This window comes from Camelus ferus, chromosome 1 (assembly GCF_009834535.1).
Source record: "Camelus ferus isolate YT-003-E chromosome 1, BCGSAC_Cfer_1.0, whole genome shotgun sequence".
NCBI classification, from domain to species: Eukaryota; Metazoa; Chordata; class Mammalia; order Artiodactyla; family Camelidae; genus Camelus; species Camelus ferus.
The window spans coordinates 8,243,150-8,268,797 of NC_045696.1; the positions used below are offsets into that span (position 1 = coordinate 8,243,150).

The 25,648-nt window shown below is 43.9% G+C and overlaps 1 protein-coding gene and 1 pseudogene across 12 annotated transcripts; one reads left to right on the forward strand and one right to left on the reverse strand.

Moving 5' to 3' along the window:
- The first annotated feature begins 1,932 nt into the window (after nucleotides 1–1,932).
- SETD4 (SET domain containing 4) lies at nucleotides 1,933–23,362 on the forward strand. Of its 12 annotated transcripts, none has more exons than XM_014561630.2 (11): nucleotides 1,933–2,046; nucleotides 3,864–4,031; nucleotides 7,936–8,031; nucleotides 10,956–10,993; nucleotides 13,106–13,194; nucleotides 14,740–15,169; nucleotides 17,189–17,363; nucleotides 18,791–18,872; nucleotides 19,625–19,705; nucleotides 22,223–22,346; nucleotides 23,142–23,362. In XM_014561630.2, the coding sequence occupies exons 2-11, from the start codon at nucleotides 3,959–3,961 to the stop codon at nucleotides 23,274–23,276; spliced, it is 1,323 nt and encodes a 440-aa protein (XP_014417116.1). In that variant the 5' UTR covers nucleotides 1,933–2,046; nucleotides 3,864–3,958; the 3' UTR covers nucleotides 23,277–23,362. The 12 variants fall into 12 exon arrangements, 10 of the variants coding, with proteins under 10 accessions (XP_014417116.1, XP_032325817.1, XP_032325670.1 ...); XR_004315945.1 differs by lacking the exon at nucleotides 1,933–2,046 and adding an exon at nucleotides 2,241–2,502 and having other exon boundaries at nucleotides 20,465–22,346; nucleotides 23,142–23,166; XM_032469926.1 differs by lacking the exons at nucleotides 1,933–2,046; nucleotides 23,142–23,362 and adding exons at nucleotides 2,241–2,502; nucleotides 20,465–20,532 and having other exon boundaries at nucleotides 22,223–22,348.
- On the reverse strand, nucleotides 21,287–21,406 carry LOC116666620 (annotated as a pseudogene).
- Nucleotides 23,363–25,648: the final 2,286 nt, after the last annotated feature.

Below are 25,648 nucleotides of genomic sequence, written 5' to 3' on the forward strand. Positions count from 1 at the left end.
TTGCCTTTAAAAGTGCTCCCTTGAAAACCATTGAGGAGTTCAGTCTTTTGAGCATGAGCTGTCCATACTCCTTGCTGGGCCCTGCAATAAATGGTATAATTTCTTTCACCACAACCCGGGCTCACTAAATTGGCTTTGCTGGGGATGAGCAGACCCAAGTTCAGTTTGGTAACACTATGATGGTACATTTGTTATGACTAAGAAACAACATTGGAACAGTAGCGTGAACTGAACTCCAACTTTATTTGGATTTCGTTAGTTTTCCCTCTAATATCCCTTTTCTATTTCCAGATTCCCTCCAGAATATCACATTACATTTAACTGTCATGTCTCCTTCGTTTCCTCTGCTTTATGACAGATTCTCAGTGTTTACTTGTTTTTCATGACCTTTGACAGCTTTTATGAGTACGGTTGTCCCTTGGTATTCAGGATGCCCCCTTGGATACCAATATCCTAGGATGCTCAAATCCCTCATATAAAATGGTCTAGTATTTCCATATAATCTAGGCACATTCTCCCAAATACTTTGTTATCTCTAGATTACTTATATAATTTCTATTTTTAAAATTTTATTTTACTGAATTATAGTCAGTTTACAATGTTGTGTCAATTTCCAGCATAGAGCACAATTTTTCAGTTACACGTGAACATATATATATATTCATGTCATATTCTTTTTCACCATGAGCCACCACAAGATCCTGTATATATTTCCCTGTGCTATACAGTATATAGATTACTTATATAATTTCTAATACAACGTAAATGCTATATAAGCAGTTGCAGGTGCACAGCAAGTTCAAGTCTTGCTTTTTGGAACTTCCTGGAGTTTTTTTTTTTTTTTTTTTTTCCCTAATATTTTGGATCTGCAATTGGTTGAATCCACAGACAAGGGCTGGCTGGACTGGTTAGGTGCTTTTGGGTTTGTCTGATGTTATTTTCCAGGAAGAACTGTTACTGAGTCCAAGCTCGTACTGCTAGCCACACAACAGGCTAATAAATTGCGAGACTAAGTGTTGGGGCAAACAATAGCAACTATTTGGAAAATCAGCATACCGAGAGGATGGTGGATTAGTATACTAGAGAACCATTTCACTCGAGTTAGAATTCAGGCTGCTTTTATACTAAAAGGGGAGGGGGTGTGGCTGGTTGTTGCAGACCTCTTGGTAGGAACACACTCCGGGGGAGATGTGTTAATCCTTTGTTCTTGCAGCTCTCCACATAGTCCTGGTCATGATGCTCCTGTATACCTTCAACAAGACAAATGTTATTTTCTGTTCTGTAACTTTTTATCTCTATATGAATGAAAAGTGCTATGCCTTTAAAGTTCAAGCCTGGGAGGCAGAGCCTTGAGAAAAGGCTGTTAGGTATATCTCAGGCTATAGATAACATTTGTTTACTGTTTAATGACACAAAGGTGTAGAGTCAGCATGACTAAGCACAGGCAACAGAGCAAAAAAATTAGAGTGAAAAGTGTAGCTCCAATTTGGAGTCAGGTTAGTTCTCTGTTACACAAGTGGGATTATGGATTTTGGAGAGTAATACCACAGAGGTGAAGTACCCTTTCTGTATCTGGGGAACATGCTATCACCATGACTCATCACTGATTATGTTCTAACCACTTGGTCAAGGCAGTGTTTGCCATATTTCTACACTGTAAAGGTACTTTTCCACTGGGCTCTTTTGGAAGTAAGTCAATAATCAAGGTCGGGTGGGGGGAGGGTAGGAGGGGGCAGAAACCAACCTCCTGCAGGGAGGAGTTGAATCATAGCCAATTGGAATTCTCCTGTAAAGCTGATCCTCTGACAGCTAGGGCAAGAGGGCCAGCAGGGTTAAGTGGGGCTGGGCTGCCCAGCAATTGGGCGAGGCCGAGCCCCGCCCCGAGGAGAGGCGAGGGCAGAGGGCCGAGGCAAAGTCAGCCAAGAAGCGGGGAATGGCCCAGGCTTGCTAGGCCAGAGGGCGAGACGGAAGTTGGGCGGGGTGGGGTCTGCCCTTGGGGTCAGGCCTGGGACGCGTGCACTTGGCGGTTCCTAGCCTGGAACTACGGTAGGAAAGACTCCGTAGGTCCACTTTTTAGAGCGCAGATTATCTTTACACAGGCCACTGTTTTTTTTTTTTTTTTTTTTTTTTTAACCCTCAGCTCCGCGGTTGGGAGTAGCCAGACCTCGGCTCACTTTGGCGGCTCCGGAAAACAGTGCGCATGCGCACGCCGGTGTGTGGGTGTTGCGGGGCTGGGATTGTGGCGGGGGGGTGGGACAGAGGCCGGCTGCAGAGCGACAGCTCCGCCTGGCGACTGAGGACGTGGGTCAGAGGGGACTCGAGGCGGGCCTGACGGAGCTCAGCCTGTCCCTCTGCTGCTTGGGTGCACTTCTTTAACTTGCGAAAAACCAGCGTGCTGGCTTGCGTCTCCACGTGACCTGAGCCCACCTACTGACGCCGCCGTCTTGGAGCTGTGCCTCCCTGAGCCCTGGCGACTTCCGGGGCGGGCCTCCCGTTGCCCAGGTAACAGGAGCGGCTTGTGCCCCTTCTGTTTTATTTTTTGGTGTGAAAAGGTGAACCGAGTTCGGATAGCGTACTCCCACCAGTCCTGGCATGATGCTGCGCATTATATTAAGGCCTTCATCATCTGGGAGTCGTTCACTTGGCAGATGTCGGCCGGAGAAGCCGCTGTGGAGGCGCTCCGGGGACGCGAAGGAGCTTCAGGCCGGGAGTTTGTAACCTGCGGGGTCTGAGGCCTCTCCGGCAGCGGCCGGAATGCGGCGGGGGTGCGGGGAGGTGCAGAGGGTGTCTCCGGGGTCTGAGGACTGCGAAGCGAGGGCAGTCAGTGCCGCTAGCCGAGCTGCCACCCTGGCTCCACGTGCAAGGCTGGCTTGTCGGACCCGGGACCCGCGCGCAGCCAACTTGGGGTGGATCGTTGAACCTTCCAGTGCTGGAGTGGGATAGTGGCAGGGCCTGGAGTTCCTGTTACTCATTTCTGTCTGGTAGTTTTTAGTAACAGTTTTTCAAAACAACTGTATGGTTAAAACGCACATGTATGCGCATAAATAGTATTCATATTATGGTACTTATGTACTCATACATATGTAAGTCACAGAATAGGAGAATACAAAGTAAAGGTAAAAGCCATTTCCCCTTGCACATTTTTGAATATCTTCCTTAAATCCTCTTGTTTTATAAACATATATAATGTGTTCAAAAGCAAACCCGTAAAGGATCATTGAATTTTTGTTCTGCAACTTTATCTTTTCGCTTAAATACCCCTTGGACATTTTTACCTCTTAGCACCTATTTCCTGTTAATGGCTTCATAATACTTTATTACGTGTATTATGCCCGTGTATTTAGTGAATTTTATGCTTCCAAGAAAGACACATGTAGAAACTAATAGTCATTTTAGGTTTTATAATTATCTCTGTGCTTTATCTGCTCCCTTGGCTCTCATTTTCTCCCAAATCTTTGGCAAACTGCTTGTTTAATTAAATTTAGTTCAGGATCTTGGCTTTAAGAACAAACTTTTATTTACTTTACACTGAGGGAGGATTTTCTTTTTTCATAGCAGATGGGGGTTTCATGGCTACTTATATTCAAAGTACATTTAGGTTGATGCAGTAAGTGTTGATTTGCATTGAGATGTGTACGTCACCAAAGCACACAATTAAGAAATGAGTTATGAGGATTTCCATGATTAATCAACATTTAGTAGGACCTCAAGATAAAACTGTTTTAGAGAGACCAAGATAATGGGCACTCAGTTACTGCACCAGGGGTCATGATTTAGCTCACGGTATAGACAATTTGTACAGAAAACGCTTCTGAGAGATGGTTTACCAACTAATACACGTTTGTATGTTTAAATCCCTATAGGTACAGAGAACAGTGATTATCATACAACTGGAAAGGAAGGCAAAGAAAATGCTTTTTATTTTAGATTGGGCAATTAAACAAACTGCAATTTTAGTATGAAGAAAAGAGGAGGCAGAACAAGCCGGATCAGAAGAAGAAAACTCTTGAGAAACCCCGAATCTAGCAGAGGTATAGTTTGTGGTGAAAAAAGGGATCGTTTGTTGATTGGCTTTAACAGACACACGTAGCTTTTCCCAAAGGCACATGGGCAATGTTGAAAGAGAACACTTCTTAAAGAATACTCTTTTTAATAGTGCCCTTGTATTGTGGGAATATGGATATCTTAATTCAACTATGTCTTCACTGGGGCTGACTCCCAGGTTTCTGTTTCCGGTCCTCGTCTCTCTCCTAACCTCTAACTACCTATGGGATATCAATGTTTGGAGATAAATTTATCATTTCAAGTTCAGTGTTACTTAGTCTGAAACTAGTCAAAGTGCTTGGCCAACTAGAAAGTAGTACATAAATGCAGTTGTTACTTTTGGTAAAAGTTAATAACACTCCTAGCTGACCCCAAGCATGGCAGCACCATTCGAGGTAATCTTTGACTATCCTTTGCCTTCTGTAGCCCAGGTTCTACTAATTCTCACCTGCCTTTCCTTCTTTTTTTACTTATTTCCGCTTAATGGAGGTAGTGGGGATTGAACCCAGGGCCTCGTGCACACAATGCACACGCTGTACCACTGAGTGATACCCGCTCCCACCCCTCACCTGGCCTTTCTTCAGTTAACTTTTCCTTCTGTGTTCCACCCAGGGGTGATTTCAGCTGGCTCTTTGCTGGTTTACCACATCCTTGTTTTTCTTCCCTGCTGGTTGTTCCATTTGGGGCTGTCAGTCTCACTTTGATAAGGGACTGGTGTCTCCTTTCCTTTTTGGCTTAGGGGCCTCCAGGAATTCTTACTCCCTGTTGTCTGCTATCCCAGCTCCTGCCTGACATCAGCTCATTTGGTACCTGGCTCCACCCTGCCACTCCGTGTGTTGGAAGTTATGTTCTCTGCTCACCACTTTCTGAGCACGCCCCCCCATTTCCTTTTTCCCTTCTCCTTGCTTGTTCAGTTTCTCTCTCACTGAGTTGAGGTCTTATGTTTGGTCATGCCATTTCCTTTTCTCACTGCTGTCACTCTGCTGTTGTGCATATTGGATCTTATTCTTTAAGACCTACTGGTTTTCCAGTTGTTTTTCGTGGAAGTCTTGTTTCTCAACTAAAATGTTAACTTATTGAGGATGGAGAATATGTTGAATGTTCTCCACGGTGATTAACATAGTGCTGTGTGTAGTAGTTGCTTATTAAATGCTCATTGATTAAATACTCATACTGTAAAATATGTTCTCTAAGTTGTGATAAAATATTTTGGGAGCTTTGTGTTTTGGATCATGCATTTTTTAGAAAACAGCTTTATTGAGGTATAATTGACATAGAATGAATGTCACATATTTAAAGTGTATAATTTGATAAATTTTGACATATGTATGCGCTCAGGGAGCCATTACCCCAATTAAGATAATGAACATTCATCTCCCCAAGAAGTTTCCTTGTTTCCCTTTGTGATCTTTTCATCTTGCCCCTTTTGAACCTTCTCTCCCCCCATGCCCAGCCCACCACTGATCTGCTTTCTATCACTATTGATTTGTCTGTGTTTTATGGTTTTATTTAATCATATAGTGTGCATTTTTGTAATTATTATTATTATGTTTTAAATTGAATTATCCTTGATTTACAATATTGTGTTAGTTTCAGCTGTACAGCATAGTGATTCAGTTATACATACATATATATATATTCTTTTTCATTATAGGTCATTACAAGATATTACATATAGTTCCCTGTGCTAAACAGTAGGAACCTGTTGTTTATCTGTTTTATATATAGTATTTTGTATTTGCTACTCCCAAACTCCTAGTTTCTCTCTCTCCTCCCTTTCCCCTTTGGTAACTATAAGTTTGTTTTCTGTGTCTGTGAGTCTGTTTCTATTTTGTAAATAAGTTCATTTGTATCATTTTTTAGATTCCACATATAAGTGATATCATATGATGTTTGTCTTTCTCTGACTTCACTTGGTATGATAATCTCTTGGTCCATCTATGCAAATGTCATTATTTCATTCTTTTTAATGGCTGAGTAGTATTCCACAAATCTATTTCTATATAGATATATCTTTATCCAGTCATCTGTCGATGGACATTTAGGTTACTTCCGTGTCTTGGCTATTGTTAATAGTGCTGCTATGAATATTGGGGTACATGTATCCTTTTGTTTTTTAATTTAATTTTATTTTGGCAGTGGGGGGATAGGTAATTCGGTTTACTTAGTTTTAGAGGAGTTACTGGGGATTGAACCCCCAGGACCTCGTGCATGTTAAGCATACACTCTACCACTTGACCTATACCCTCCCCCTGCATGTATCCTTTTGATTTAGAATTTTCTCTGGATATATGCCCAGGAGTGGAATTGCTGGATCATAGGGTAACTGTATTTTTAGTGTTATAAGTCTATGATTCAGTTTGAATTGTTTTTTGTAAATTGTATAAGATATGATAAAGTTCATTTCTTTTGCTTATGGAGATCCAACTGTTCCAAGCAATATTTCTTGAAAAAACTATCCTTTCTCCATTGATTGCCTTTTCTGTTCCATTGACTTCTTTGTCTTGGTAACAGTATCACACAATCTTAGTTATTGTAGCTTTATAGTAATAAGTTTTGAACTCAGTTTTTCAAAGTGGTTTTGGCTATTCTAGGTCCTTTGCATTTCCATGTGAATAGTTGAATCATCTTGTCAATTTCTCCAAAAATGCCTGCTTGAATTTCCTTTAGGATTGTATTGAATCTATAGATTAGTTTGGGGAGATTTAACTTCTTAGCAATACTGAATCTTCCAACCCGTACACAAGATGTATCTCTCCATTTGCTTAGGTTATTCATTTAAGAGCTTTAAAAATTTTTTAGTTTTAATTGTATTAAGGTATACGTAACATAAAATTTACCATTTTAACAATTTGAAAGTGTAGTTCAATAATGTTAAGTACATTTAGATTGTTGTGCAGCCAGTCTTCAGAATTCTTGAGGAACTCTATACTCATTAAATAATAACCCCACATGCCCCACTCCCCCCAGCCCCTGGCAGCTACCATTCTACTTTTTGTCCCATGAACTTGACTATTCTGGATACCTCATATAAGTGGAATGATACAGCATTTGTCTTTTTGTGAACATCTTATTTCATTTATTGAAAATTATTGAAATGCCCTTAGGGTTTATCTATGAAGCATGTGTCAGCAGGATTGGTTCCTTCTGAGAGCTGTAAGAGAGGGGTCTGTTTTAAGCCTCTCTTTTTGGCTTCTTCTCCCTTTGTTCCTTTGTCATCTTCCTTCTGTTTATGCCTGTGCCTAAATTTTCCCTTTTTATAAAGACACCAATCATACTGCATCAGGGTCCCTTCTGATGACATCATTGTAACTTGATTACCTCTGTAAAGACCCTGTCTCTACATAAGGTCATATTCTGAGGTACGGAGGATTAGGACTTCATCATATGAATTTTAGGATACACAATTCAACTCATAATAGATGCCTTTTATTTATTTTTCTTTCCTTATTGCACTGGCTAGAACCACTAGTGCAGTGTTGAGCAGAAGTGGGGGGAACAGACATCCTTGTCTTGTTCCTGATTTTGGAGGGAAGGCACTTAGTTTTTCATCATTGAATATGTCATCTGTAGGTTTTTTGTTAGAAATTTTTTATCAGATTGAGAAAGTTCCCTTTTTTCCTTGTTTGCTGCGAGTATTTATCAGGAATAAATGTTAGCTTTTATTAAACACTTTTCCCGCATCTTTGAGGTGGTCATATGGTTTTTCTATTTTACTTTACATTAATTGTGCATGTTTTAAAATTTATTCCCATTTATTATATGACTGAGACGGTTCATCAGAGATTTACTTTTTAAATGGTGAAAAGGAATTATATTGTGATTTTATACGGTGAAACGCTAATTATATAGTGATTTTAATCATCAGTTTTTCTTTCCGCTCTTGATTAGTGAATGAGAGCTACAAGCCTGAATTTATAGAGCTTAAGAAGTGGCTGAAAGATAGGAAGTTTGAAGATGCAAATTTAATACCTGCTCGTTTTCCAGGTGAGGTCTGGCATTCAGCTCGCACGTGAGAGACGTGGGCACAGGTGATGGGAAAGTGGGGGTGATTCTTGCACGTGGGCTGTGTTCTCTCTGGGAGCACATCTTCTGTTGCGTGTTAGGCTTCTTGCCTTGTAGCTGTAATATTTACTTAATCGTTACCTTTTTCTAAAAATGAGTTAACGTGGCTCGTGGAGAGAAATTCCAAAATGGTGAAATGAAATTAAAAGTTAAAAAAAGAGAAATGAGAGTAGACAAATAAGACGAAGGCGGGGATGAGGATACCAAACAGAGCTATATGATTTTATGATTGTACTTTATGGTGGTGAACTGTATTTGTCAGCCTCTGACAGAGTGTTTAACTTTCTGTTTCTGTGTGTCAAGAAACAGTAAGTAAAAACCATACTTTTACATTTTACTGGATGGAGCTCTTTCTTTTTTTTTCTCCTTGAAGTATAGACAGTTAATACTGTGTCAGTTTCTGGTGTGCAGCACAATAGTTCAGTCATACATGTAGATACATATACTCCTTTTCATGTTCTTTTTCGTTATAGGTTACCACAAAGTAGTGAATATAGTTCCCTGTGCTATACAGTAGGAACTTGTTGTTCATCTGTTTTATATATGGTGGTCAGTATCTGCTAGATGGAGTTTTTAATGAGATGACCAAGAGGAAATTGTGTCAGGAGAGGACTCGCTGTGCCTAAGGCCTGCCTGCTCTTTGCGTGGATGTCACTTTGCCTTAAGAAGGGTAGATCTAAAATCATTAAGCAGGAATTGGCATGTGGTTTAAATGGAATGCCTGAAAGTAAGTAATCTGTCTATAATTTGGAGCAGTGAAAAGTTACCAGTTTTAAAAGTGGAAACAGCTTTCTCTGGGCCCGTCTCCAGATTCGTGGTCATGGAGGAGCTAAAGCAAAGTGGTTCGGCAGTGGTCAGAACCCAGTGCTTTTCAGAACCCAGTGCTTACAGTTCTGGGGGCAAGGAGCATCCTGTCTTAGCTTGAGCTGCTGTGACAAATTGTCATAGGCTGGTGGCTTAAACAATTTCTCACTCACAGTTCTGGAGGCTGGGAAGTCCAAGATCATGGTCCGGGCAGATTCAGCATCTGGTGAGGACCGATTCTTGCTTTGTAAATTGCTGTCTTCTTGTGTCCTCATGTGGTGGAGAGCTGGGAGATGGAGCAGGCTCTCCTCTCTCTTCTCGTATAGGCACTAAATCCCATTCATGAGGGCTGTACCCTATGACCGAGTCACTTACCATAAGCCCACCTTCTAATGCCATTGCATTGGGGGTTAAGAAATCAACATTTGAATTTGGGGGAAACAAACATTTAGTCCACAACACCTTCCCTAAGTGCTTCCTGTATCTCTAGCTCTTAATCAGAGTGTGATTGGAGGCAATGTTTATGGCAGTCTGACAAAGTGTACAGGATTCTAGGGAATTAATCTTAGTTTGTGGAGGGCAGGGCAAGGCTCCTAAGTTGCAGGCAAGATTCAGTCTCTAGACTCTGACCTGATTTATGCTTTGGGAACTGGCTGAGTATTTCCTTTTAACAAAAGGAAAAGCACTGGCCAAAAGCACTGGCCAAATCCTCCCAGATAGCAGAATCATAAGGCAGTGAGAAGTCTGTAATAAGCTTTACTTTTGTAAGATCCTAATGGCCTCTTCCCACCTTGCCTTAGCAGGTGCAGATTACTGTGATCTGTTTTCTGTCTGTTGAGCATTATATTATAGACATATAGGTATCTTCCAGATTTATTCCATATGCTAAGTTCTTCTCATATCTGTTCAGAGAGAAATTTCCACATAAATTAGCACATGAATTTTTTAAAGGATGATCCCGCAGAGAAAAACCCTCCCTTTAGTAATTGGTTTCAGAAAGGGTTCTGACCCACTGGGCTGATTAACTCCATCATGGGACACAGAGAAGAAATTAAATAAGTTCTTTAAACCAAAACCTTGTGTTTGAGCAGACTGTATGCTTCTAGGTGGGGAGATGACTCATCAAATCAAACTCGCCAGACACCTGATTCAGGACTGGAGGCGGGCACTCTCTCCAAGAACCAGGAGCTCCCATTGGTCCCGCAGGCACTGATCTTTGCAGAATTGTATTCCCTCCCAGCTGAGAGAAGAAAGTCAAGAACTATGAATTTGAGGAGTAGAGACTCCCTGTAATAATTGTAGGTCATACTGGACCTCTGCCTGCCAGAAAACCATATCCGACGGTGCAGTAGGAGGGCAGCCTTGGGCGTGGGAGGGGTGAACTTCTGCATGTCGGTGGCGTTGACAGTACAGCTGGTGAAGGTTCTGTTGTAACTGCTCTGGCCAAGGCCCTGGCTTGCAGGGAGCAGCTGGCCCTGGACCTACCCTGTTGAGCTCATCCTTTCAAAGAGAGCGTGGCTAATGGGTTGCCTGGTTGGGGAGGGGTGGGTGTGGTCAGCAGGCTTTGTGGGACCTGAGTGGGCTTTACTAGGCAGTCAGTCAAAGACTGGAGATCACTACTGGGGAAAGCTGGGTCTGGTAGTGGGTAAAAGTGGCCTGAGGGTCCAGCCTCTGAGGTTGGGTGGGCATGAGGAGGAAGCCTCAACCCCAGCTGGTGGGGTAGGTAGGCCCCCCGGGGGAGGGTCCAGCTTAAAGTTTCCTGTAAGAGACCCAGCAGCAGATCTGTATAAAGTTGACAATCTTTAGATGCCAACACTGAAGCTGACTTTGCCTTTCAAAGATTATAAGCCGGAAAGGAGGTCGGGACGTTTTCCAGAACAACCTCTTAATCCTCTGTTTCCCCTGGGAGTCAAAGGATTCGAGACTCCCAGCTTTGGCTTACTGTAATTTTGAAGTTCATCCACATCTTTTTATTCAAAACAGTGTCTTTAAGATCTTAAGATAGAGTAGGATTTACCCTTTTTCTTTCTTTGCATTCCTAGGTACAGGAAGAGGCCTGATGAGCAAAACATCCCTACAGGTGAGAGTTTCTTTCTTCAAACCCAAAGTAGATTTTGCTGCTTAATTTTTGTGGTTCAGATCACATGAAGTAAAAATATTTTAGACATACAGGATTTTTTTTTTTGAGTATAGTTCTGTCAGTTAGAATTAAATCTTGCTGCATTAATGAGACAAATCCAGAGTAACAGAGCGGAAGTTTACTTTGCTGTGGTGTAAACAAGCCTGGATAGGCAGACCTGGCTGGTGTGGGGGTCGCAGGGACTCCACCCATCTCTGTGCACATCCTTAGAGGGAGCCCCGCACCCTCAAGTCCAGGCTGGAGCTCCCAGAGCTTGAGCAGCAGGACAGAGCAAGGGGGTGAAGAAGGGCACACTTCCTCTCATCCAGGAAATTCCAGCTCTGTCTCATCTACCGGCAACCAGGTGCACAGCCCCAGCCGGCTGCGGAAGCACCATGCCCTTCAGATGGGGTCGCGTTAGGGTGGAGGAGGAGAGAGGGCCCATTTGGGTAGGCAGTCAGCAGTCTGGCACAAGAAGTTTTGTAAATCTGATCATATTTTAAATGTGTTGGGGGTGGGGTGGGGTGGAGGGGGAGCTGCTCACATCTGAGCATCATGTAGTAAGTGGAGCCCAGCCACCCAGCAAGCAGCGGGAGGAGGCCCCCGAGCCTTTCCTGGGATTGCCTTCCGCTGAGCAAGGCTCCTAAGCCTCTGGGCTTGTTTCCTCACCCGGTAAGCGAGGAGGTCAATGACGCAGATGCGCCCCAAGGTCTCTTTTAGTTCTTCTGTGCTATTTAAAGGACACCTGATGTACAATTTTTTTAGAGCTAGAAATTAGATCCTTAATTTATTTTTAATTATTTTAATTTATTATTCAAAAAATTAATTATTTTTAATTCCTTAATTTATATAAAATCCAGCTATGTACGTATGTTTAGCCTAAAGAGTGGTAGCTTTCAGTGTGGTAATTCGGTTATGCTATTTTAGTTTTTTTTATTAAACATTTTAATTTGTAAAATATACATAACATAGAATTTATTACCTTAACCATTTTTAAGTATACAGTTCGGTAGTATTAAGTACTTCACGTTGTGCAATATTTTGGTTTTTGAGGGGAGGTATATGACTTTATTCTGTAGCAGAATTTGGGGAGGAGAAATATACCTCTCGTGAATAGAGCAGTGACTGTGTGTGGTTTTTATTTGGATCATGAAATGATAATTGGCAGTTGCTTTACCAGTACTTTCAAATGTGGCTTTTTTGTTAAGACTTTTTGAAGATTCAGACATATTTTACACATCGTGAAATGCACAGATATTGTGTCCAGTTTGATGAGTTTTGACGATGAAGAAATTTACCCCAGTCAAGGTATAGGACATTTTATGAAATGGCCGTTTTTTGAATCGGAAAGTCATGGGATCCCGGAGCAGGAAGGGATTGTAGTGGTCATCCCAGCTCAGTCCTTGTTTGCAAATGAGGAGACCAGAGATTGAACCCAGAGGATTTTTGGCTGAGATTTTTAACGAAATTAGATGTCAGTTATGATAAAAAGCAGGATCCCTTATGTTTGGCTTCTGAGTGCTTGATTTGTTTCTGGTGTCTATTCCTTGACATCTTAATTTTTCTTTCTATGTTTCTATCTCCGTGGGAGAAACTGAAAATTATGCTTTTGCAGGTGGTAAAATGAGACCCTGATGCTGGGTGGGCTGCCCTGTCTTCAGCTAGTTGGCGCAGGTTGTATGGGGGGCAGGCCGTTGCTGGGAACAAATCCTGGACACGTGGATTTCCCTGGAAGAATTTTTTTGAGTAGTTTCTGTCTGTTGCCTGTAGGTCATACTATTTCCTGGCCTAAGAACATGAAGGAACAATATGATTTGAGTTGTCAGAGTATTTACATGTTCCTCTCTGGTGAAAGGTTGACTGGTGATGGGTGTCTTGTTGGGGTGGTACCTGGCGTGGGAGTGGCCTTGCCTGCATCTGCTGACTCAGAGGCTGGGGAGCCAGTCTCTGGTGGTCTGTGGTTGGGCTCTCCTGCGTTCTTAGTAGATGATTGTGCAATCAGGGCCTTTAACAGACTCACACAGGTCCTTCCCAAAGTATGGATGTTCTAAACTTCACTTTCTTTTTGGTAAGGCGGGACAGATGATTATCTCGTTGCCTGAGAGTTGCCTGCTGACCACAGACACCGTGATTAGAAGCTACTTAGGGGCGTACATTGCTAAGTAAGTGACTGCACACCTGCTCATCTGGGACAAGTGCTTCTCCTTTGAAGTCTCTGTCATTGGCAAATATATCATCCAAGACATGGTTCGTTAGAACACAGTCCCTGTGTATAGCTGATCAGTATCTGAAGTGATTTGAAAGGTTTACTCTGTTATGTGAAATTGGTTCTTAATTCACTGTAAACTGCATTTTTAAGGTTTTTAGTAGGCTGCCTGGGACGTGAGTTTGAATCCTGATCTAACCTTACTAGAAAATGAGGATTAAATGGGATAATAGACATAAATGATGACTGAGTGCCTTGACTCATGGTACTGTCCTCCATCAGAGTAGGTTCTGACGAATGTTATTTACCCTTTTTAATTTTTACCCTTATTGTACTTACTTGAAATTTCTTTTAGCTATGAAGAGCTGTTGACAGTATGAAAGAGTTGGTTTTATTTGGCATAGAAGAGAGGAGGTCAATGTGGGAGCTGAGAACTATTTTCTGGCTTCTTTTACAGCGGGCCTCCGTTTTGGGGGACTTCTGAGAACAGAGCGAGTGAGATTCTCAGCATAAGGGGTTTCTAAATTAGAAGGGTTGAAAGATTGTATTGTTTCTCAATCCAGAGTAAGTTCTGGACCCTTTTCCCCCTGGCTTACTTTGGTAAGAGGGCTGATGTATTTTCATTGGCCTGAGTAAAGGCAAGGGTGCTCATAGTATTAACATTTTCTGTATCCTTCTGAAATTTTGGATAGAATGCATAGAATCTGTACTTTGAAGGATTAATGAAAACCTTTCTGAATACATTCATGCAACATGAGATCTTTTTATTGGTAACAAAAATACTGCAGTGTATAATTTGCAATAGGATGGATAAATTTAAGACAAGAGCTTTAGAACTGTAACAAGTATATAATGAGCATATTCAGATGTCTGCCTAGGTTAGTATCGTACAATAGAACTTTGTGCAGTGATTGAAATGTTTCACTTTGCAGTGTCCAGTGTGGTAGCCACTAGCCAGCCACATGTAGCTGATGAGCACTTGAAATGTGGCTTGTTTGACTGAGGAATTGAATTTTCAATATTATTTAATTAAAAAAATTAAAATTGAAATAGCCATATGTACCCAGTGGTTACTGTGTTGGAGGGGTCACTTCTAGGTTCTTTCCACCAATTGCCCCCCGCCCTCCCAAGTTTTATACCCTTAACCAAGAGAAACACGTGGACTTCAGCAGAAGCTTTAAAACTGAAGAACCAAGTTGGAAGCAAAGAGGTTTTTCGAAAAAGAATCTCTTGCCAACAAAGCTGGAACTTGGGTTAGTTGAAGCTGTTCTTGTATCACTGTGACTTGTTCACAGCATTTGTACTGGGGTGCGGTCCAGGGAGGGAGGCCTTGAGGAAGGAAGGCCCTCTCTTGGGTGCAGTAAGTAAACTTGGAGTGTACTGCCAGCTTGGCCACAGTCCCTCTGGGGGCAGAACTAGGCACTAGATGTCTGTATCTTTTGCTTACTCCATATTTTGAATGAAAATAATCCCTTTAATCTCTGGCTTTTCATTTGAAAAGGTGGCAGCCTCCTCCGTCTCCCCTGCTGGCTCTGTGCGCCTTTCTGGTTTCAGAAAAGCATGCTGGGAATCAGTCGCCCTGGAAGCCTTACCTGGAGGTGTTACCAGAGGCCTACACCTGCCCTGTTTGTTTGGAGCCGGAAGTGGTGAATCTTCTTCCCAGACCTCTGAAAGCAAAGGCCAGAGAGCAGAGAACCCATGTGCGGGAGTTCTTTACCTCCTCCAGAGGCTTTTTCTCTTCCCTGCAGCCTCTGTTTTCCCAGGCTGTCGAGAGCATCTTTAGCCACAGCGCCCTCCTGTGGGCTTGGTGCACCGTCAACACCAGGGCTGTGTACATGAAGCGCCCGCCGAGGCCCTGCCTTTCTGCAGAGCCAGACACCTACGCGCTCGCCCCCTACCTGGATCTGCTGAACCACAGCCCCCGCGTCCAGGTGAGCCGCTAACAAGGGGACCCGTGTTCTGTTTCAGTAGGAGGGACTCTAACGTGTAGAACCTGTGACGTGGAATCGTAAGCGAAACCCCAGGGAAAGGTGCCGCTGGTCAACCTCCCGCCGTCAGGTGTGCTCCCGTCCTTCCTCCCAGGGCTTTGTTCCTTTGCCCTGTTTTCCCCTTCTGCTCTCCACGCCCACAGAGCCTGGTGCTGTATTCCCTGGATGGCCTGAACCAGCAGCTCCCCCGACCTGATCCCCCACCCCCGGCCATGGTGCAGCGGCCCCCTTCCTCTTTCCATACATGGGAGTAAAGTCTCGCTTGCTTTCCTGTCCCTTTCCCTGTGTCACGTGGTGGCATCGCTGTCAGGATTGACCCTTGCTGTGATCACTGACAGACTCACTCCTTCCGCCGGGCGCTCTGCAGTCTTAGAGGATGGGGACCTTGCCTTGTTCCTTTCTGTAACCCCACGGCCTGACACCTAGTAGGCGTTTGCTAAATATTTTCTGAATGGATGGATATTTGTGGGACATCATTAAGGAGTCCTGCTTTGGGAGTCAGAGATCTCCCCTCTGGCACATTAAGGAGGTGATTGTATCTGCAGGACACAGTGGGGTCAAGGTCTGGCTTTGGGGCAGTGGATGTCTGTGTATCAGCTAACCCATAACCTGTTCAGGGTGTGCTGGGAGGCACACTGGCGGGGACCCGCACTCACACTGTCCTCTTCACGACCCACATGAAGGTCAAAGCCATCTGGTTAACCACGTGCCTGTGAGAGGAGAGCGTGGGGAGACCCTACTGCTTTCTTCGGCTAGGGCCATCTCCTTGCCTGTCCGCTCGTTACTTTTGTAGAAAGCTGCATCTCTAACAAAATTAAGCAGAGGAGCCTGAAGTTAGATGGGTGTTTCTGTGGCTGATGTTGATGAAATAAAGTCAGGGGTTGCAGTACATAGGGTGCTGGACACAGGGACTCAGTCCCCATGGGTGTGACTTTATTTTTATCCAGCTGTTAGTGCATTTTTTCTAAACCAGTGCTTTCACAGCTGAGTGTAGCCTGTGGGCATGTGGTCCCAGGGCCCCTGCAAAGCCTAAAATGCTTACTCTCTGGCCTTTTATGGGAAAAGATTGCCAACCCCTGGTGGAAGGTGCGCCACGGCTGGCTTTTGACATAACACTCCAAACCGTGGCCCTAATCTGGTGCTGCAAGGAAGGAGTTCTATCTCGCTGGGATTTGCTGTTTAGTAAGGAGGCCCTGGTGCTTGCACCCACTCCTTGTTGTGGGAGCAGTTAGGTCTTCTTTGTCTTTTCCTCTATGTCTCTTAACTAACAAAACCGTCACTAAATCCATGTGACGGTATCCACCAATACCGTGCTGCCCAAGGGCTGTGTATTGTAGGACCTGGAATTTCACGTGCGGCCTTGGTATCTTTGGGCCTCGCAGGGCCCCAGAGCCCTGACTGTGAGTTCCTCTGCTGTCACTGGGTATTTCCCAGCGGGCAAGGCTTCCCACCTGGCTAGTTGCCCTGTCAGCTGGACTAGGTGCATGCCACCTGGTCCTCCATCTGATGGATTTCACCTCCCTGCCAGCCCTCGAAACTATTCAAACAAGCAAATCACATCTTGCCACAGGAACCAGGGGTCACCTCTTGTTCCTTCAAGCCTGCTTCCCGTGGCCCCTGCTGGTCACTCTTCTCTTGAGCGCAGCCCTCCTATGGCCTGCCATGTCCTCCCCTCTACCCTGGGCTGTACGTGTGACCTACAACTGCTGTCACTCAACTGTCCGTTGTCAGGTGTCACGTGTCCGGCCATCAGAGCCCTCAGGTGGGACTCCCTCTCTCACTGATGGGGCGAAGTCGAGGCCAATAAAAGAGGCGGATGTGCGGACGTGGCATTTTTTCTGCATGGAGATCATTTCCCCACGAGTGCTTGAAAGCTGCATCGGGCGTAAATTTATACCATCACTCAATCTGTTTAGTTTTCTACCTTGCTTTAAAAAACTCTTCTACAATTTTCCTTTCTAGGTAAAAGCAGCATTTAATGAGGAAACTCGCTGTTATGAAATTAGAACGGCTACAAGCTGTAGAAAACACGAAGAGGTCTTCATCTGCTATGGTCCTCACGATAACCACCGTCTGCTCCTGGAGTATGGATTTGTTCCTGTCCGTAACCCTCATGCTTGTGTTTATGTCTCAGAAGGTTAGAATTAACTTTGTATCATTTTATCACTAAGATGATACAGTTTTTCTTCCCCATCTGTGGTTAAGTTTTTATAAAAATGGCAAACTCTTAAAATGCATATCGTATTTTCTCCTAGGTAAGGCGAAGCTAATTTTTATTGACCATGTAATTTCAGTGTGGAAGTGAAAACAACAAAGCTTTGCTCGATATTGAGGATAAGAACTGAGAAAATTATTATGCATCAGGGCAGACCATAGAATGGAAGATGAGGAGGACTGCTAGGGGAATTAGAGTATTAACAGACGGAAAGAAACGGAAGTTTTTGTACCGAGACACTGTCACTACAGACAGAATAGGATTAGAGAGCAGCAAATGAAACATATTTCTTATGCACCCACTGTGCGTAAGGCACCGCACGGATCACAGGAGAAGTGTGGTGGTAGCCAGTTCTTGTTTGGTTAATGCTGTGATAAAGCGTGGGTTCAATTCCGGGTCTTTTGTTACCCACCGTCATCATTCGTATTACTCTTTCTAAAGTAATGACTTGCCTATCAAGTTTATGCTATGAAAACTCCAAATACAGTATTAAAAGTAGTACCCAGAGGGCTGGTTTCTTCCCCCTTTCTTTTGAAGCAGCAGAGAAACAGTTTTCTAGGCATTGAAGAAATGGTTAGAGATTTACTGACTGTATAATAGTTTTAATATGAGTTCTAGTGGAAATAGAAACTTGGTCAAGGAGTTACTGCTCTATCCTATAGGCAGAGAAATAATGTTGTTTCTCAAAATGAAATAGAAAAGTGAAAACTGGGTCTTGCTGGCCCCTTAGAAAGAGAGCTTTGAGATTAGCCTCGTGTTATTGAAATAACTTTCGTATTGACCGTGAAATGCTGATTTATTAAATAATTTGAACAAAACTTACACTTTAGTTATTTTTTGCATTTAAAAAATAAATACAAGAAGAAATTTAAAACAGGAAATCCCTCCTTACCCTACTATCCCAAAGAACTTTGTTAATTTTTACATATCCATTTTCAGTTGCTTATGATTACAATTACTAATACTCAGAGAGTTTTGAATTCTGACTTTTAAAAACTTGATCTTGGAAACATCTGTTTGCACAGGGCCTGTACTTTGCACAGTGGCCGTGACTTCCCAGCCGTCCTGCTGGTGTCTTCACTCCCTGATTCTGCCGGTTGGTTTGCTTAGTGGGAGTGGGAGCTGAGGCAGTGGGTGTCTTGTCCCCTGCCTTGGAATTGTAGCTTTTCAAGGGCTGAATGATGCTCTCATTGAGTTGGACTTGAAGAATAGATTTCTTTTTTTTGGGTGTGAATTAGGTAAAATTGTTTACACGTGCCTTGATTGCTGACCGGCAAGAAGGTGAGCTGAGAAGGAACGGTCTGAATTATACCCCAAATCTCAGGCTGATTTTTTCTTTTTTTATGTAGATACCCTTGTTAAATATCTTCCATCGACAGATAAGCAGATGAACAAAAAGATTTCCATTTTAAAGGATCATGACTTTATAGAGTAAGTGCTTCTCACTCTAAGGAATTTTGATGAAAAAAATGGAGGGTTAGGGTTTCCTTACATAGATGTGAGCTACCTCCTGACCCATATCAGGTGACAGGTAGCTGTTTATTGAGGACTTATGTGCAGTCCATTGTGATGGTTGTTATGGGGCACACGAGGAGTGTGAGATGCCTGTCAGGACACTTTTTTGGGGACATAAGATATACGCTTGAAATATTAAATTATGGTTCCAGCAGAGCCCCGTCTGGATTGATAGGTGTGTGTGGCGTTGGGCTACTGCAGCTCAGGTTGGCTGTCGGTCACCCAGCAATGGGCTCTTGGGGTGGGGGTGCCTGGGCGATTCTGCGCCAAATGCAATAAATGGGATTTGAGACCCTTCCTTTCAAATTTTCTTCTAGAGATAAAATTATCTAAACAACACAGCAGGGGTGTGAGAGCCAGCTAGCATGGTGGCCACCGTTTGAGCCTCAGGATAATCTAGATTCTTCATCATTCATCTCAGCCTGGTCCCCTTATCCAAGTTCAGCTTCTTACCCAATAAAAATAGTGTTTTCCTTTTTTTCTTAACACAAAGAACCTTTTGTTACTCAGGCTTTATTCTTGAGTATTTGCAGACTTATTTTTCTCTCTTGTCTTTGTGACTAAGATGGTGGTAACGTTTAGTGGCCTTTTTAAAAAGTGTTTGGCTTTTTAGCCATTTGCCATGGTCTAAAGATGTACCAAGTGACAGATTCGTTTTCCTACTTTAGAAATTTGACGTTTGGCTGGGATGGACCGTCTTGGCGATTACTCACAGCTCTTAAGCTGTTATGTCTGGAAGCTGAAGAATTGTAAGTTCCGTGTGTGTTGGTCATGAACTATTTGGACATAACTTTGGCTTTTTTTGGCTTACATTCAAATGCCCAACTTCAGAGAAGAAAGGAATGCCATTGAATACTGGGGTTGCTTATTCTTGATGTAGCTTGCCCATCTTGTGTGTCTCTTCTGTTTCCACTGTTTTTGGAACTCTGATTTTAGTCATAATCAGAGTACATGGTCCTGAGAACTGGTCTGTACTCAGATATTTCCCCCTGGTGACCTGCAGCTCGTCATTCAGGGTAAACACTTTGGAAAGTATGGGCATTGGCCGTGTGCAGAGGAGAGTCTCTTGAGTAGGTGGGTTTTTCCCGGGAACAAACAGAGCTCCTGACCACAGGCACCACCCTGACCCCTGCTCAGGGAGAGGCCTGGAAGTTTCCATGGGGCTGGCAGGTGGAAGAGCCCCTGGTGGAGATGTGCATCCTGGTCAGGCTCCTTAGCATTCCCGAGAGGCTGTCGGTCCTCCCCTCAGCGTGGGAAGGACCATCAGCACATAGAGCTGAGCACTGCCCAGCCCTAGAGCTCCTGCAGCCTGGGTTCTGGTCAGGGAGTTGGGGGAATAATGCCTACGACTTAGTGAAAGCTCAGGGAGGACTTCCTGAAGGTGGTCGAACCCCATCCTCCAGCTGTTGGGGAGATTAGATGTGATAATGCCTAGAAGTAGTTGGTGCCCATTCAGTCCTGCCTGTGACGTCACTGTTGATGACATTGCTTGCTTCCTTTTTTTGCAGGGACTCAGGGAGAAAAACTACTGCCCGGTCTCAGCACGAAAAATAGTTGTGTCTCTTCTCAGCAGGCGGTGTGTTTTTGTGTAACAGACACTGTGGTTTCTGTATCTGATACGTTTCAGATCAGATTATTGCTCGCTAGAAAACTCAGAGGCAGATCTGTGGTCCATCCAAGTGTGCAGCATTTTAAGGCATGCAGTTTGTCACTGACTCTTTGCTGGCTGTACCTCATCTTTCCTGCTCTCATCTTCCCTTTGTCTTCTTTTCTCTCTCTGTTCATCTTACATTTTATTTTATCTCATGTGTAGCCACGTCAGCTTCTTTAAATCCTTCTTGGGAAAAGGTATGAATCCTTTTCAGACACGTCAACCTCAAATTAAAACTACTGGATGTTTGCCAGAGGTCCCCCCGAGGCCTCTTTTCTTCCCATTGAGTTGTTCCTGACTGTCTGGAGTGGTGTGGCAGGGAAAGCATGTGTTTGGGATTCTGCCTGATGGGTGTGTGATGCTGTTTCTCCCTCTCATTAGCTTTGTCACTTAGGGTGAGTTCTTCACTGTTGTGGATTCTCAGTTTCTTTGTGTCTACCGTGGGTATAACAGTGCTTTCTTTGTTAGGCAGTTGTGAAGATTAAAACAGATAGTGGTTGCACGTAGAACACTGTGCCCGGCACAGACTAATGTCTTTCCTTACTTCTTTTCCTGAGAACCCCTCTGTTCTGGGGTTGCCACCATCGTCTCTAAAACTAAAGACTTCTAAGACTTGACTTCCTGTGTGGCTTGTCTGATGTTCTGAATTTCTTTTCTTTCTTTCTTTTTTTTTGTTTAAAGCCTACAGCACCTGGTATTCCCAGGTGGTCTCCCATCTGAGTACTCACCAGGCCATACCCTGCTTTTGCTTCCGAGATCAGATGAGACTGGGTAAATTCAGGGTGGTTTGGCCGTAGACTGTTCTGAATTTCCCTGTGACCTCTACTCGGATGGTGTGGCCAACCCCTGGCCTTTCCCTCCTCAACCACTTCCGTGTCCAGATTCTCTGCATCCAGACTCTGTGCCTCCTCCCTGCCCGCCTCCCTGGTTGGTGCTTCTCCCCAGACTGTAGATTTGGCTTGGCTGCCTTCTGACTCGGCATCGCGCTGTGGCTCCCTCTTGCCTACCCCCAGATGCCTGCCCTCTTCTGCCTGCAGAGAATTGGCCCCCCCAGCCCACTGAACCCCATTTCCTACAGACTTTTTTAGTATAAAATTGGAATGACCTGCATGGAGAGAAAGGCTTCACTGTAGATCCCTCCTTCCATGTGCAGAGCATTTTACTTTGTGGAACATGTCCTGTTCAGTTTGCCATTTTTTGGGAAAGACTCGCTTGCAGAAAAGGAAAACTGCTGCCTTTGCTCTTTGGTCTTTAGTCCTTTGGCTGTGGACTCACCCCCTTGTCTGTCCCCTGTTCTAGTCCCGTGACCAGGGCATGTGACTCTGCTGACTTACGTGCCAGACACAGGATTGTGATGCTGTCACTCAGTCCCTGCCAGGAGCACCAGGCCCTTCTCTTCTTATCCTCAGGGTTCCCTCTTCTTTCTTAAATACCTTGTCTGCTTCAACACAAGAACCACATGTGGTGGGAGCTTTGAGGAAATGTGCTGATGGAATGAGTTACTATGTTTCTGAAAAAAATAGGAGACGAGAATGTGCATTGTGTTGAAGTGGAAATGCCTTCTTTATTTTTTGAGAACCTGCTGAAATGATCTTACTGAATATTTTGATTCTAGTACATGCTGGAAAAAAGTACTTCTTGGGGAAATAATTTCAGATACAAATGAGAAGACAAGTTTGGACATAGCCCAGAAAATATGTCATTATTTCATAGAGGAGACTAATGCTGTGCTCCAAAAGGTATGCTTCTGGAATATTGCATTCTCTTCTTAAAGAGGTGTTTTGATTAAGAAGTTCTTTTGTGCTTGTTGGATAAGGATAGTCCACCTTATTAGGGTGCTGTTAATGCCTTAATAAATGGATGTTGACATAATCTCTGTGTTTTTTTCATTTTAATTTTTTAAAAATGAAAAATTTTTTAATTGAAGTACCGTCAGTTACAATGTGTCGGTTTCTGGTGTACAGCACAATGTCCCAGTCATGCATATACATACATATATTTGAATCTCTGTGATTTTTGACTGTTAACATGTATCTATACCTTTTAATAGGTAAAGTTATTGCATGAATTCTTGGTAGTAAATTTTTAAGGCACTCTTTCCTTTTCATTTAGTGATTTGTTAATTAAATGAAGAATCAGCTTATTTGAATGAAGACATTACTGGGATTAAAAACTAATTTTAATGAACTTTGCAGATATTGTACTAAGTGAAATAAACCAGAGCACTAAAAGACAAATTTTGTATGATTCTGCTTATATGAGATACCTGGAATAGGCAGATTTATAGGGGCTGAAAGTAGAAGAGAGGTTACCAGGGGCTTGGGGAAGGGGAAGTAGGGAGCTATGTTCAGTGGGTACAGAGTTTCTGTTTGGGATGGTGAAAAAGTTCTGGGGATGGGATACTGGTGATGGTTATATAACGTTGTGAATGTCCTTAGTGCCACTGAGTTGTCCATTTAAAAATGGTCAGAATGTTAAATTTCATGTTTATGTATATTTTACTACACTAAAAAAATAAAAATAATAACTTCCAGGTTTCTCATATGAAAGATGAAGAATCGGCTTTGATAAACCAATTAACTTTGGTAGAAACGCTGTGGACAGAAGAGCTGAAGATTCTCCAGGCCTCTGCTGAGATCCTAAGCAGTTTGCAAACAGCTTTTACGTAACCTCACCCAGTTGCATCTGATCACCTCCTGTGCTGGGTGTGACTTCTTAAACATTTTTAAAATAAAGTTTATTTTATATAGAATTATTTACAGTCAATGAAGAGTTTTTATTAAACAATTATATACTTAATCCTATTCTGCTTTTTCTTTGTTTGCGGGGTGGCGTGCTGGCTGCTCGGGACGTTGGAGAGTACCTGCAGGTGAGGATGGGTGTGCTGTCCTGACGGCATTTCAGGTGCTCTCAGAGTAAACAGCCCTGGAGGAAGCAGTCTGAGGAAAGTATCAACTGTAACAGGAGAGGAGGCTGTGAGGGGCCAGGAGTTGGCCCGGGGCTCTGTGTGTGGTCTTCTGTTGGGTGTCCTGCTTCTCATCTGACTCAGCAGCTGTAAAAGGGCAAGAAGTCGTGCTGTTTTATGCTCTGATGCTGCAGGTTTAGGGGTTGGGGCCTGTGGCGGTGGGTGGCTTTGGAAAGGGGAATGGGAGGGGCGCACCGAAGTCCTGGGTCCCAGCCGGGCTCCACCCCCAGCTGCTCTGAGCTAAAGCGGCTCACTTTGAAGTTTTCATCCTTGATTTTCCATCTGAAAATGAGATTGTGGGGCTGGAAAGGGGGTCCCTCGTGCTCTGACCCAGCAGAAGGGCTGAGGAGCCAGCACCTGCATCAGGCAGAGGCCCAAGTGGTGCTGCCCCTCCTGTTTTCTGCCTCACTGCTGTCAGGACCAGGGCTTAGATCATGAGAGGGACCGTCCAGTGCTGGCTGACAGATTTCTGTGCATGGAAAATTAGGCTGATGTCGTTAAACAGGAGACATGTGGAGCCTCTCCAGTCCTCCCGCATTGACAGTTTTCCAGAATGTGTTTAAATCTCTTGTCAGCCGATGCCCCTTTACCATCTTTTTGTTGGGGGGCTGGAGGGGTGGATAGCTCTTATTCTGCTGCTTTTCTGTTATTTAAATGCGGGTATTAGGAGGAATAGGAGATAATGTTTTGCTCAGTTGGTCATTTTGAGTTAAGAGTCTTTGCCTTTTTTTCCTAATAATAAATGTACTTCAGTCTGTCAACTTGACTCTGAGTATGGTTTTTATATAAAATGTGCTCTAATTAGTACTTTTTAGATCTTGGCTCTGGATTTATACTTTTCACAGTGTTCTCATGCCTGCCAATTAACTGTGAAGGGTCAGAGCATGTGTTACCATACATCACAGAAACAAATACGTGCTTAATATAGAAGCTGGACATTGTCAAAACATGTGATAGTAACATTTATTAAATATTGGTGACACCGAGCAGGACCCTGTGGGGTCTTCCCAGAACAAACAGCCCCACCCCCTGTCACTATGTCTTTTGCTTGCCTCTTGTCTGTAGAAAAACTTTAGCTTCCTAGGCCTTCCCCAAGTTCCAAAGAGTAAATTTAACCAGAGAAGTGAGAAAATGCAGGAACAAAAAGGAAAACAGCCAAGCAACACAAAATGATAGTTTAGCCAATAAACAAAGTCAAAGATTTTCCTTCCTCCTCAAGGGCTCTAGATAATATTCTGAGCCATGTCCTTTGAGCTGTTTTGCAGCTACTGAAACCCCCACCAGGTGGAAGTTAACTGTATGCTGCCTACAAGCAGGTAGACCCCAGACTGGTTGGAACCAGAAGGCTGATGATGTTGACTCCTGATTATCTCACCACCAACCAGTCAGAAGAATGTTCATCAGCTCATCATGGAGCCCACAACCCCCATCCCTCACTCTGTCTTTAAAAACCATTCCCTGAAACCCATCAGGGAGCTGGGGCTGAGCACTAGCTACCCAGACTCCTTGTCTGGTGCCTGCAGTAAACACTGCACCTTCTTTCACCACAACCCGGTGTCAGCAGCTTGGCTTCACTGCGTGTAAGTGAGCAGACCAAAATTTGGTTCCATAACGTTAATATTAACTGAGTACAGCACTCTGCTCCAGCCTTGATGTGCAGTGTTTCATGGAAGCCTCACAACTGCCCTGTTTTACAAATAAAGAGGTGAAGAAATGGCCCGAGATCACAAACTTAGGACGTGGTGGAGTGAAAATGCCCCTCCACCTGACTCGGAGGGACACGGTTCACAGCTGTGGTGTGTTTGTGGCCAGAATTTCCCCTGCCGTCCTGACGCGAGCATACACCTGTTCCTCCAACCTCAGCTGGCGTCCGCCCGCGTGCAGAAGGCAGCTCCCCGCTTTCTCGCACCCCAGCATTGCTGGGCGTCGGCCGCTTGGCTGCAGGTTTCCCTGAGGGGACTGCAGACGGGTTGGCCTCGTTCTCCCTGCGGTGCGACGACGTAAGAGTCTCGATTAGAAACGTCGCTGGCCCGTCCCTCCTCCCGCGACCCGGGCAGGGGCCTGGTCCGCGCGCGG

Coding starts and splice junctions, on each gene's coding strand:
- SETD4 (XM_014561630.2), top strand. CDS start 3,959: ATGAAGAAAAGAGGAGGCAGAACAAGCCGGATCAGAAGAAGAAAACTC. Junction 15,170..17,188: donor ACCACAGCCCCCGCGTCCAG/GTGAGCCGCTAA, acceptor TTTCCTTTCTAG/GTAAAAGCAGCATTTAATGA. Junction 17,364..18,790: donor TTGTGTTTATGTCTCAGAAG/GTTAGAATTAAC, acceptor TTTTTTATGTAG/ATACCCTTGTTAAATATCTT.